The sequence below is a fragment of the Halichoeres trimaculatus genome, unplaced genomic scaffold (assembly GCF_033239565.1).
Source record: "Halichoeres trimaculatus isolate MK-OKI-2021-1 unplaced genomic scaffold, fHalTri1.1 fHalTri1_scaffold_6, whole genome shotgun sequence".
Lineage (NCBI taxonomy): Eukaryota > Metazoa > Chordata > Actinopteri > Labriformes > Labridae > Halichoeres > Halichoeres trimaculatus.
The window spans coordinates 32,874,948-32,888,526 of NW_027437184.1; the positions used below are offsets into that span (position 1 = coordinate 32,874,948).

Sequence of the window (13,579 nt, forward strand, 5' to 3'; positions counted from 1 at the left end):
TCCATGCTTTCATGTTGTTGACGCCAAATTCTGACCCTACCATCTGAATGTGGAGCAGAAATCCAGACTCATCAGACCAGGCAACGTTTTTCCAATCTTCTATTGTCCAGTTTTGGTGTTGCTGTGTGAATTGTAGCCTCAGTTTCCTGTTCTTAGCTGACAGGAGGGTCACCCTGTGTGGTCTTCTGCTGCTGTAGCCCATCTGCCTCAAGGTTGGACGTGTTGTGCGTTCAGAGATGCTCTTCTGCAGACCTCGGTTGTAACCAGTGGTTATTTGAGTTACTGTTGCCTTTCTATCAGCTCCAACCAGTCTGTCCATTCTCCTCTGACCTCTGGCATCAACAAGGCATTTTGGCCCCCAGAACTGCTGCTCACTGGATATTTTCTCTTTTTGGGACCATTCTCTGTAAACCCTAGAGATGGTTGAGGGTTAAAATCCCAGTAGATCAGAAGTTTCTGAAATACTCAGACCAGCTCATTTGGTACCAACAACCATGTCATGTCATGTTCAAAGTCCCTTAAATCACCTTTCTTTCACATTCTGATGCTTGGGTTGAACTGCAGCAGATCATCTTCACCATGTCTACATGCCTAAATGCACTGAGTTGCTGCCACGTGATTAGCTGATTAGAAATTTGTGGTAATGATCAGTTGGACAGGTGTGCCTAATAAAGTGGTAGGTGGGTGTATATGAAACATACAGCAACCAAGGGCCAATCCCAATTCTACCCCTCCTGTAGGCTAATGGGACAACAAGTAAACACTGTCTGGCAGCCTGGTGCTCTAGGATATGTCTGTAACGTTAGAGAATCCTGGTTCTGTCCTGCCAGTCGTCTACCAAGCAGAGCTAACGTAACCTCACTCTTCATTTTATTGATAGACTCTCAAGTTTGAACAGACCACTGCAGAATAACTGCTGACTGTGGGTTGGAATGAAGATTAGCACTAACAGTTTAGCTCCTGTGTTAGCCTTAAGCTTGTGCTCTATTTCTCTCCTGTTCATCTTTTAGCTGCTCTTCTGTCCTTTTTCTGTCCGACAGCTAGGCTCCAGTGTCCACCATCACTACAAAATTAATCACAGAAATCATTTTCAGCAGAGAAAATCACAGATCTATCTTCTCACTCTAAAACTTCATCAGCCAGCGTGGTGTTGTCATAGAGATCTAGATGTGCCACAAATCAATCCAGTCCAGCTCGATCAGGAAGCTAAGAAGTAGCAACTTAAATAACCAGTTAGCAACAATATTGGTGCTGATAATCTCATTTTGAAGTGTGGATTATGATCAGGCATATATCTAGAAGGGAGACTTTTTCAACATCACTTTCAAACTCTTTACAGCCCCTTGAAGCTTGACACCCCTGCAGCATGTTTGAAACTCAAGGTACACATTTAATATCTTGGGATTTTTACAAGACAAAGTATGTCTAATAAAAGGCTCTAAAACCAACACAAACTGAAAGTTTTCAGATACACAGAAATGAAAAAACAGCACCGAGTTCTTATTTCAAAATAATTTATTTGCATATAATTGGAATGAAGACAGGTTGATACATCTGTGATGGCACTGCTCAGTTTCCATACAGAAACACTCAGTCTATACAGACAGCACTCTCTCAAACCTGGACAAAATGGATAAATATATTAGTAAATAAATATATTAGTGACATGTCACTATATTGAAATGTTCTATTATATATAAAATACAACACTATTTTTCATTTCTGTTTCTTTTGTTGTTCTCTTTTTGTACACAAAGTATTCAAAATATACTGACTCATCCCTTACAGTTCAGGAGGGATTCTTTTTGAACTCATAGAAAAAGGCAGTTTCAGCTCATTATTCTTACAAAACATGACAAATCACACAAACAATGCAAAGAGGGAGGGAGGGAGAGCAGGAACAGGACGAATCACATCAGATGCTCTGCTGCATCGCTGGATGCTGCTCTGTGTGCTGACGGTTTGGGCTTGTTTTTCAATTAATACTTAAAGTTTTCTCTTTTTATCGACTCAAAAGAAATCAGCTTAAGCCAAAGTGCTGCTTATTTTTCAGTCATTTCCATCCCAGTCTCTGAAACAGTTCAGACACAGAGAACAATAAAAGAGGGACCCCTGAAAGTGAAGTGTAGGGACGCTGTGTTGACACATTCATAGTGAGGTATTGAACGAGAGGCTGCAGGTCAACTTTTCTGCATGATTGTCCAGAACGTGAAGTCCTAAATGATTTCCATTTTGATACTGGCACATCAGTGAAAGCTTGTTTGATTCTGAGACCTAAGGGTCTAAGGGCTTCAACAGACTTGGTTCAGAGTTTGTTTCTTTGGTTGGACAGGTAAGAGCTTTGAGTGTCAGGTTTATTATTAAGGTAATAATATTAATATTAAGGTCTGAGTGATTAAGGCACGTCTGGGGCATGGGTCTGGGAAGTGCTGCTGCTCTGTGGTAAATTTTCTCTTAAGGCTGGCTGCTTTCACATTTTATCTTTTAAGGAAAATCTGTGCTACAAAATACGTCTTTCTTTACCTGACTGGAGATTGTTTAGTCTGTGAAGTTTTATCTGCTTAGTTTAAGTGTTTGGAGGAAGTTTTCCAAAAATGAAGGAAACTCTTTTGAGAGATTTTTTTAAAAAACAAAATATCTCAATGAAATTAACTATAAAAGATTTAAGATTTCATTTATTTATCAAGTGCTGACTGCTGATGGAGCTAAAAGCAAAGATGACTGAGCTTTAAAGGCACTGTGAAGAGTTTCATTTGGTTCTGACACAATCTCTCTCTTCTTTTTTCGGCACGGTTTACTTCATGCACGAGCACAAGCACGCGTACAGCGCGTGCGATCCATTACGTATAATCACCGCGAGCGCATCTCTCGACAATCATTTTAAACAAAGCGGGGGTGTTAGAGGGCTGTGTCAGGCGCAAAACGACTTAATATAAGTCCAAAAGTCTCTAAAGTTGTAGCAGTGCTCTCTGTATCTCATTATGCTGACTCTTGTGAGATCTCGCTTAATGTAAACATATGCTTCACGATGACGTAGGCGGGCCGTGCGCGTGTCTGATACCCGCTAAAGTCTGGTTCATATTGGGGTAGTGTGACCGCCGGCCATACTCTCCAGCTGGGAAACAGAGCTGCAGGGGGGCAATCGTGCTTAGGCACGGCACGTTTTGGATGGCCAGTGTGACCGCGCCCTTAGTCTCACAAACATATTCATAGCTTGATATGAACACAGTCACATGAGTTCATTACTGACAAAACTGCAACTTTTTTAATGCTGAATTTTGGTCTCTGTGTTCTGACAATTTACCCCAAATTCACACACAGTCTGTGTGGGCTGCGATCTGTCTCCACCAACGGCACTACATCTCTGCTCCATTTCATTCACTGTGAGTCTATTTTGCTGGACGCATCCGGTCAACCTCTGCAGAGCAGATCGAGCCAAAACAGACACGAAAACGAACCGAGTACCCAGTCGATTTCACGATACAGCACCAGGTTCTGGCTCCCGATCTGCAAAGCAGCCTCTGACAGGTAAAGCACCTGGTGTTTACATGTTGTTTCTTCTTTATACACGGCTGTTACTGCGTGATTTTAGGAGTCCTGCAGAAGCATGTGGTTCTCCTGTGATCTTACAAACTGAGCTGCCTTGGAGAGCGCTGTGCTCCAGGGACTGATCCAGTGCGAATGGGGTCGCGGCGTTCAACATGCACAGAGTATGTGTGAATTGAGGGTGAATGCATTAATGATTTGACATTACATAAATTGATATTTACAGCACATCAGAGTACACATAGTGACAACGGCACCATGTTTGGAACATTATACTGGTAATTCTGCAGAGTTTGGTTGATTTGTATATTTTGATGAAGCGACAAATCACTAATTTTTCATCCTACTTAAACTCACATGAGGAAAATCTAATATTTAAAAAATCTATTTTTATTTATTTGTCCTCATCCCAGAAAAAAAGCACTTCCAGTCTTGTCCAAAGGGGGTCGCCAGAATCAACATGAAAACTCCTCACAGTGCCTTTAAACGTCATTATGCTCTGTATATTTTGAAGTCTTTCCATTTTTCCAGTGTTTGATTCTTCCTGAGACTCCACTCAGGCTCTACACATTACAGTCTCAAATTATGTCAAATAAACTAAAGCTAACTAACCTCACGTAGCCTTAGTCCAGTTCCACGGTGCTATGTCTTTTTGATTTCTGCAACGTAGAGTATTTTTCTTGAGCTTTAGTCGCTGGAACACAGGAGGGAGGGGCAGTAAGCTAAGAGCACAGGATGAGGCCTGTTTGATCTGCATGAAGACGACGAGAAAATAGCTTGTAATGATGACCATATAATTCAGTCAAACTGGTTCACTTTGAAAACTGAAAAATAAAAACAGAGGCAGGAAATGATCCTGAACACAAACATACATGTTGAAAACAGCTGCCATTCTTGAAATCATGAAAACAAGGCCCGTGCGCGGACCGCTCGCTGCACGAGGGGCTGAGCTTTACGCTTTCTCTCCATTTTTAAACTTGTGATGAGTTTATGGGAGCTACATTGTTGTGAAAAAGTAAAAAAATAAAAATAAATCACTACAGCAGTACCTTTAAAGCCTCCGTGTGGGAGGCGCCTTAAGAAATCTGAGCTGAGGTAGGCTGGAGAGAAGAGCTTCTCGACGGAAGACCAAGATCACGCTAATGAAGCTGAGTACCTCTAAGAGAAATCAAGTTACTGTGAGAGAGATCCAGAAAGGCAGGGGGGACGCCGCACTCCTGACGGGCTAAAAACCCAAAGTGAGGATCATTTGTCGGAGCGTGGGGGCTTCTGATGTCACAGACTTCTTCTTTTTTTTGTCAGAAACAAATACTTTATCTTCTTTGTGGTGTGTGAGTCTTTCCCCAGAAACTCCGAAGACTCCACAATAATGAATGTCAGATTTTTACCCTGATTACAACATTTCTGTTTGATGGTTGACTTCATCAAACGCAGGAAATGCAGGCTTTCAGCATGTGAGAGTGAAGGATTCTGGGAGACATGAGAGGCTTGTCCATTCTGGCTCCTGTAGCAGCGTGACGATGGGGATGCTTTAAGTCCTCACACACCAGACTCCTCTTCTGATCCTGTGGGCGCAAAAACAGATCAGGTTACTTTCACTATAACGACAGACGATGAAAAACTAGAGAAGGAGTTTCATTTTTCTAGTTTCTAAGACGATATTACCCATAATTCATCTGTGAAAAAGATTTTCAAATCAATGTAACTACTGATGAAGGTTCACTAAGGGCTCTAGGGATGACAGGCTGACATGAATATTACGCAGGTCGTCATCAAAAAGAAAAGAAAGGGGGATTGGGGCCACTGAAAAAAACACTTTGAGGTTAGGCCTACAATATTTTGGTAGAAGAGCAAATAAAGGTAAAAAAAAAAAATTAGAATTTGGAGGAAAAAAACATATGAAACCTAAAAAGAAAAAAGAAATTGAGCTTCAGTTTAGCTTCTTTTGTTTCTTAGTCACTCCTTTTGATGATTAAAAATTATTTATACCCCAGATAAATCTGAGACCTGAGAATGAGGAAGCTCTAGATACACGAAAAACTACACACATGGATTTATTTATTTAGAAAAAGAAAAGAAAAAAAAATGAAAAAAATTCAAAGGGATATCTGAATAAATGTGAAAATGTGTCTAATGTGTTGGTCCCTCTTCTTCAGACCCACTAAAACCAGAACCTGTCAAAGCCACAGAGAGAAGAGCAGAGTCATGCTGTGAAGGATGAACGGCGCAGACACCCACCCTGATTGTGGTGTAGCGTTTGGCAGTACAAACAAATGTCCGTGTTGCGCTCAGCAGAAGAGCTGTGGTGAAACCTGCAGGCCGGTCTGTCCATCGAGGTGCCCGGTCCCAGGAGCTGAGGCTCCGAGCGCGCCTGCTGCACCCGCTTCTGCCACACAACGTGGGCCCCGGCACAGCACGGCCAGTCCTCCATTCCTCCAGACTCCAGGATGAGGGGCACGGGGAGCAGGGCGGGGTGGAGCTCAGGGGGGGAGCAGCAGAAACCAGGACCCTGACCGTAGTGGATGTGGATGCTGCGATCGTCCTGCAGGTCCAGACTCTGGTGGAAGCGAACAGAGGGGCCGTCCAGCACACAGGCCCCCACTCGCCCCAGAGGAGATGGAGGGTGTGTGTGTCCCTGGTGGCAGCAGTGAGGCTGGAGCGGTAAGGGGAGCGGGGACACGAGGACAGGAGGTCCTGAGGGGGAGCTGGGGTCATGGTCCTGACAGTCTGCCCCAGGACTGGGCCGGTCTGTGGGCTCTGGCTTTGGACACTGGCAGGGGCTGTGCTTAGGGGGGCCCACAGGTGAGTCTTTGTCAGGGACCAGAGGAGGAGCAGCAGGAGGAGCAGCAGTGGCCCCCTGCTCCTCGTCTGAGCCCCGGCTCTGGACCTGGCTCTGGGCCTGGCCCTGCTCGCCCTCCTCGTAGTGGTGGTGTCTGTGCCGGTGGTAGTGGATGTGGCTGAACACAGTCTGCTGCTGCTCCTCGGGGCAGCCTGCTTTGTTCACCACAGAGTCCAGAGACCTGGGCCGGGCCTGCGTACAGGCCTCCAAACTGGACCTACGAGGAGCTCGTCCAGGCCCGGGTCCAAAGTACACAAAGGGGTCATAGTCACTGCTCAGAGAGCTACGAAAGGTGGACCAGCTGCCGTACACCCCCTGCAGAGACACGTCTGTACAGTTTAGGACCGAGTCGCTGGACGATCCGTGGCAGGGTCCTGAGCTGGAGTCACTTGCTGGTCCGTCAGCTAAGTACCCGCTGCGTTCAGTGTGGTAGCTGCCCCCCGAGCAGCTGCCCTCGTCCTGCCGGCTGTGGGGCGGAGCTCCACGAGGCTGAGGCGTGGCTGACGCTGAGTGCTGCAGCCTGGAGCTGGACGCACTGCGCTGAGCCGGACAGGACGAGCGGTAGTTGTGGCAGGACCGGCGGGGGGTGTAGTGGTGGGAGGCAGTCCTGCAGTTAGCACCGATCCTGTGGGGCCTCCCGGGGCCCTCTGCAGGGAGGTGATACCCACAGGAGGAGCCCAGCGGCCTGCTGGTGAGGAAACGTACTGTCTGTGTGTCTCTGGGAGACGAGCCGCTGTAGTGGGCCAGAGACGGATAGTGTCCAGTGGGTCCTCGAGGGTAGTGGGGCCTCATGGAGAAAGGGATGGCGTGCTCGGGGAAGGGGTGGTTACGGGGGCCGCTGTAAGGCTGAGAGTGGAGGAAACCCTGGCTCTGCTCTGAACTCTGCTGGAGTCGGCTCCTCTGCTGCTGACGCTCTGTCCCTGCAGAGGACACCAGCACACAGAGCGTTAGGCACAAGACTTCCAGAAACTTCCATCAGTTCAGTGAAAACTAACAGTCAGTCAGAGCCACTTAGCATCATGGTTACACGATCATTTCTAAACGACGGCAACTATCGTTTGTTTTTAGCTTCTGATCTGTTTCTTGATGTGACATCGTCACTGACGTGTACAGCAGATTAAAGATGTGGTCATTCAGTCTGAAATACTGCAGAGGGTAGTTTTTGACAGGACTTAACTGTAAACATGCTTCTCCTCACCCATGATGTTGTGCATGCAGAGGGGACAGGTGCGGTGCTGGATCAGCCAGGGGTCCACGCAGTCTTTGTGAAACTCGTGAGCACATGAGATGATCCTCAGATGCTGGAACAGAAAAGGAGAAACAGGTGTTGAATATGAGATAGAGAGAGCTGACGCAGCAGATGAACCTTATCCATTTTCTCCCTCCCTTCTTTGGTTTTCACCTGTCCGTCCTGAAACTCCTCCAGGCAGATCGCACACACAGGACTTGAGTTGGAGCTAGCTGACCCCCAGGCGGCTCTGTGGCGCTGGGAGCTGGAGCAGCCCTGAGAGTTGTAGGTTTTAGTTTCCAACCGACTGATGGCTCTCATGGTCTGCTGGTGGACAGAGTCCTGTGGTCAGGAGATGGAGAGGTTAGAGAGACCTCCAGATTACCTGTGAATACATCCTGAGGACAGACACTTCTCTCAGAGCCAGCTCTACACGTCTTAAAGCTCTGACTCACCCAGGTTCTGTTGGACTTGCACTTGTAGCGGAAAGCGAAGATGAGCACAATGACCACGATGGCCAGGACGATGGTGAGCAGGATGCCGACATCGTAATGTGGCTGGAAGAGAAGGGTTATCATTTGAGATTAGAAAGTCTTTGAAATGAGCAGACAGCAAGTCAGTCTGACAGCAGAGGTCACAGAAATCCATCATATTCAATTTGAGTTGTTTGCTCCCAAAAACAGTATTTCATAGGGATGGGTACCTTTGGGTACTTTTTTGTGTTTGTGAGGTAAAAAATATCAAGTTGTTTAATAATAAAACCTCAGTTTTTTTCAATTGAATATATTTATTTCTCTATATATAGACTAATAATGCTGTGTTCATGTCCAGCATGGAAAATCACCTACTCTTTCACTCCCTCACAGTCACAAGGAATCGGTACCCGATACTTTTGACAGAATTCGGTCTGTACCTATGAAAGTACCTAATTTGGTACCCATCCCTAATATTTCACACATGAACATTGTCTACACCAAATCTGCTGGTTTGAGCGCAGCAAAAAGCAAACCCCTCAGATACATTTTCACTTTAATGCAGCGAACAACATGTGGAGTAAAGGAAGCAGCGAGTTTTGAAGTTTTAAATCCAGAAATATTTGAAGTATTTGAACATACTCTGAAAAAAAAGCTAAGTAAAGAAAAATGTAATTGATAAAAACATGAAATGAAGACTTGTTTCAAAGCATTGTGTGTGGTACTCAGCACAAACAGGGTGACAAGCTAAAGTTAGCTTAGCATGTTCTTCAGCGTTCAGCTTGTTTACTGTTGCCATAGTGAAATGAATAAGGCTAACATTAATGATAGAAAATATAAAAATAACAGTAACAATAAGTTGTTTTCAAATATTGCAATATGTATTTTGACATGATGATCCAATATGCAATAAAAAATTGAAATCTAATCTAGTATTTAGGATATCTTTAGAAAAAAAAAGTCTTTTTAGACTTACTATGAGCACATTCACCTGACAAGAACAGAAAATGTCTTATTTTGAGATATTAAAAGACAAAATTGATGCCTGAATTGTTTGCAATGAGTAAAAATATCTGCCATAAGATAAGAAAACATGTATTTTTTTTTCACCTCATTGCCAGTGTGATTTTTTTCCTCTAGAAATTAAGTCATTAGACGTTATTTTTGTCTTAAATATCTGGAAATAAGACATATTTCTGGACTCAGCTGAGTGAGGCTCATACTGAGTCCAATGAGACTTTTTTGAATAAAAATAAGATACAAATTTTGTTTGGATTCTAGTCTTTTTATTGAACTCAAACATAGGTATCCGTGTCACACCAGCAAACAGAAGTGTACGGTGGCCCTGAGAGCTCACAGCGCTGCAACTTAAGGAAACACAGGCAAAAAGATAAAACACACGCAAATTAAGAAAGCATCTTTATCAATTTGACAACACGTGTGCAGTATTTTAAAAAAATGTGCTGCAAAGGCACTGCAACACAACGGAAGTGTTTCCAGAGGACACTTAAAAGTGACACACATGTTGCTCTAGATTTTCAGTCAAAGCTCTATTATGGTTATCTTTCCTTCAGTTGTGTTGGAAAATGAGGTGAAAGTATGTTTTTGATTTATCTATCATTGTTTTGGAGTATGTGTATTAGAGCTGTGACATGTGCATCACTTTTAAGTGTCCTCTGGAAACACTTCTGTTGTGTTGCTGTGTATTTGCAACGTGTTTTTCTAATGTGTTGTGTTATGGTCTTTGCAACACGTTTTCTAAATACTGCACACGTTATCAAATTGATGAAAATGTTTTCTTAATTTGATTGTGTTTTGTCTTTTTGCATGTGTTTCCTTAAGTTGCAGCGCTGTGAGCTCTCCGGGCCACCGTAGAAGTGGTATCAGATCACCTCAGAGGGAAACATATGGAAGGAAACATGTCCCAGGAGTATTCTGATTTAACAGACAGGTGCACTGCAGACTCTGACAGGTGCATCCTTACATCTAATCCAAACATCCTGATTCAGCCTCTCACATGACGTCTTTCCCTCCCACAGGCCTCCTCCCTCTTCGCTCGGCTGAGTTAAGAATAAAACTGTTTCAGTGCTCACCCATCTGGGCGGCTCCACCAGGATCTCAATGCGGACTTTGGCCTCCTCGTTCTTGTTGACCAAACCCATCAGCTCCTCAGCATCCTCAGCCTCCACCAGCACCACGGGACGGGGAAGGGAGTCTGCGTCTCGCAGCTGAGGAAGACACAAAGACGTGAGTCTGAGTTTATAGACTTATCTATACTATTTATGTCTATAAATATAGATCCATGCTTGAACCTCACCTCAATGGCAGCATTAGCATCATCACTGACATCGAAGATAACAGCCTGAGCTCCTTTATCCAGAGCCATGCGAGCCTGAGAGAGAAAGCACAGGAGAGACACAGTCATGAGCTAAATGTACAGAGACGTGACGAACAAGGAGGGAAGTAAAGGTTTATGACACTTCTGGGATCCAAAAAATGCACACAACATTTTTTGGGGACGATCTTTTCAGCAACTTCTTCAACTTCTTTCTCAGCACACAGCTGGAGAAAAGGCAGCTCAGAGGAGTTGTATCTTCAACAGCCACTAGGTGGCAGTCTCACACTGAGACTCCACAGCACAGACTACAGAGCAGCTCCTCTTTCTCCACCTGACTCTGGAAGCTTCATGTTTGTTTCCAAGGAGGGGAATCAAATCCTGATTTCACAGAACACCTCTCCAGAAAATTAAAGAGGGAATCTCCCTCTTTTTCAGTCTAAATATCACATCTTTTCATAACGTGTTGTTTTACAAACACTTCAACACAGATCATCTGAAACTGCAGGACAAACATAGCAGTGTTGTTAACTGAGTGTTTCTACACAGCAAAGACAAAAACAACCTGCTGCTGCTGTTTTCTGCACAAGAGATGAAAACAAAAGAATACTTTCATCATTAATCAAATAAGGTCAGTAGATAAACACAACACAGCAGCTCTATTTTGCTTTCACACTTACAAGCTTAACCAGTGAGACCCAATGGGATGCTTTCAGTCCCTGAAGCTCCTCTGAATGATGGTGACACTCAAAGTATCCACAGTTAGCTCAGAGGCTAAATCCGCGCTAACAGAAGTGACACACCAAACTGTAATCTCATCCTTTCAAATTGGTCACCTATTAGTGTTGAATAGTAGTCCAGTTTAGTCTGGTCTAGATCACAACTAAGATCAAAACTTTGGTTTGCTTCTGGGTTGGCCTGGAGTATCATGTATGGTGTATAATCCCACCCAGAGGATGTATTTTCACAAATTACCATTTAAAAGTCAGGGTTAAAGCTTTTGCACGATCCCCACAGGGGGTCACCTTTAGCACACCTTATGTCGTACAAACTAAATCCACCTGCAAAAATCAAACAGTGCTTAACGAGACTTAAAGTTTTTATTTCAAACCAAGCGCTTTCACATCCTGGTGAGTAAACCATCACAGAAACATAAGAAAGTGTTTCAGTAATCAACTACAAACTGTTCATTTGGGGCTGTGTTGGCAAACACAGTGCAGTGTGTGGTGGTGGAATAAATGTATGAAGCACTGTATGTTGTGTGGAACACAGTTGATGATGACATGATATTAGAGGACTGAAAATCACAGTGTAAAATCAAAGATGTTCAATATTCGACTAAAACTGTTTACTACTCCAAAATCACTCACAGTACAGATCAGGACTATTCAATTAAAAATTTGGTCAACCGGATTTTCAGACCAAGGACATGAGCTGGGCCGCACGTTGTTAGCAGCAAAGTGAAGCTGCTGTGGCCCTCTCCTGAGCTATGCCAGTCTGCTTTATTGTTGTACAGCTTCGGTTATAAGACAGAGTCAAACTCTTAATGTTAGTTGGTCCCTCAGGAAAGTTAGTCTGAAATGCAGCATGTTTTTCAGTGTGGTGTATTTGGATATTACAATCTGTCAGTACTGCAACACTTGTTGCAGAATGGGTTTGGTTTAGGGACTTGGTGCTAAAATAAATACTTCTCAGTTCACGCAGGATTAAAGTGATGATTTTTCTTGCTGATTTTTGGTTTTAGGGTAGTAAAAGGCATGCTAGTTTCACCTGTGTAGGTCTGCTAATGTTAGCTTTTCAAACACACTTGCTCAATGACACAACAAATTGTGGGTTAGTTGCCAGGTAACGATGGGTATTGCCGTCAAAATTTGCAATAATGTTGGAATTTTTCTAAGAACTTGTCCGTGTTAGTATAAGATGTTTTTCTCATTGGAACCAACTCCCAATCACCCTGCAGCTGCTTTCACTCGACGGTTGTTTTCAGGCCGCATGTGGCCCGCGAGCCGCTAATTGAATAAAGCTGATCTATATAGTGTCTGACAAAGACCCTCAGAAACACACAGCAATATTAAAGGTGAGGAGATGATTGCACCAGATTAAACTCCTTATTTCCATCTGTAGTCCTGACATTAGGGATGGGTACCTTTCACTTTTGAAACAATATGGTACCGATGCCCGGTACTTGGCAATCAGTACCGGTACTCAACGGTACTGATTTTCAATACTTTTTTTGTGTATATTTGGTAAAAAAAATATCAATTTGTTAAATAATGAAATGTATTTTTTTTTTCAATTTAATATATGTATACTCCAATATATAACCTTATAATGCTGTGTTCATGTCCAGCATGAAAAATCATCTACTCTTTCACTCCTCCACAGTCACAAGGATGCATTTAGGTAGCTAACCATGGTACTTTTTGATTTTTCGTAAATCAGTTGTCGGTATTTTTGACAGAATTTGGTCGGTACTAGGGCTGCAGGAGTTATGACCAACACGACAAAGGATACTGTCAAAATATAAACAATTCTTTTCTGTTGGCCAGATCTACATGTTATGATGAAAGGAGATGAGTTAATGCATGAATTGATATGAATAACCTATCTTTATTTAACTATCGCAATCACATCAGAATATTGACTGATTGATTTAACTTTATGCCATGTAGACATGTAATATGATTATCATTAATTACCTCAAATAAAATCAGAGAAAGGAACAGAGCAGAACAGGCCTGGTATGAATAATAATATATATATAAAAAAAAAAAAAGAAATCCTCTCTTTTATGAATCTCACACAAAATAAAGTGCAGAAATGTGAATAAGACCAAATCTCTGGCTCAACCACTGAAATATGTCAACATGTGGAATGCACTTAATCTTAATTATCGCTTTTTAGAAACAAAGCAAAAACTAAAGTGCAAAAATATAAATAGTAAAAAAATAGTTCAACCACTGAAATATGTAAACGTGTCGATTGCTTTTTTAAATGCATTTAAAACGTTTTTTTTTAAATTGCAGCCTTTGTGATTTGAAAATTGCATTGTATAACATTGCGATACCGGTTTAAATTCCTACTGATGAGGACAGAAAATGTTCAGGAAAAACAAAAAAAGACTTAAAATAATAAATACATGTATTTAGATGATCAGT

The 13,579-nt window shown here is 43.0% G+C and overlaps 1 protein-coding gene across 2 annotated transcripts in view; it reads right to left on the reverse strand.

Annotated features, from left to right (window-relative positions):
- Positions 1 to 1,617: 1,617 nt before the first annotated feature.
- rnf43 (ring finger protein 43) overlaps positions 1,618 to 13,579 on the reverse strand; it is a 169,298-nt gene continuing 157,336 nt past the window's right edge. Inside the window, exons 3-9 of one of the 2 annotated variants that reach the window (XM_074671474.1) lie at positions 10,404 to 10,478; positions 10,180 to 10,314; positions 8,069 to 8,170; positions 7,788 to 7,955; positions 7,584 to 7,686; positions 5,785 to 7,305; positions 1,618 to 5,111 (exon numbers count right to left, since the gene is read on the reverse strand). In XM_074671474.1, coding sequence (XP_074527575.1) covers positions 5,086 to 5,111; positions 5,785 to 7,305; positions 7,584 to 7,686; positions 7,788 to 7,955; positions 8,069 to 8,170; positions 10,180 to 10,314; positions 10,404 to 10,478 — 2,130 coding nt within the window. In that variant the 3' untranslated portion in view covers positions 1,618 to 5,085. Of the gene's footprint in view, positions 5,112 to 5,784; positions 7,306 to 7,562; positions 7,687 to 7,787; positions 7,956 to 8,068; positions 8,171 to 10,179; positions 10,315 to 10,403; positions 10,479 to 13,579 lie in introns of both variants that reach the window. The other variant, XM_074671473.1, reaches the window with a different exon arrangement.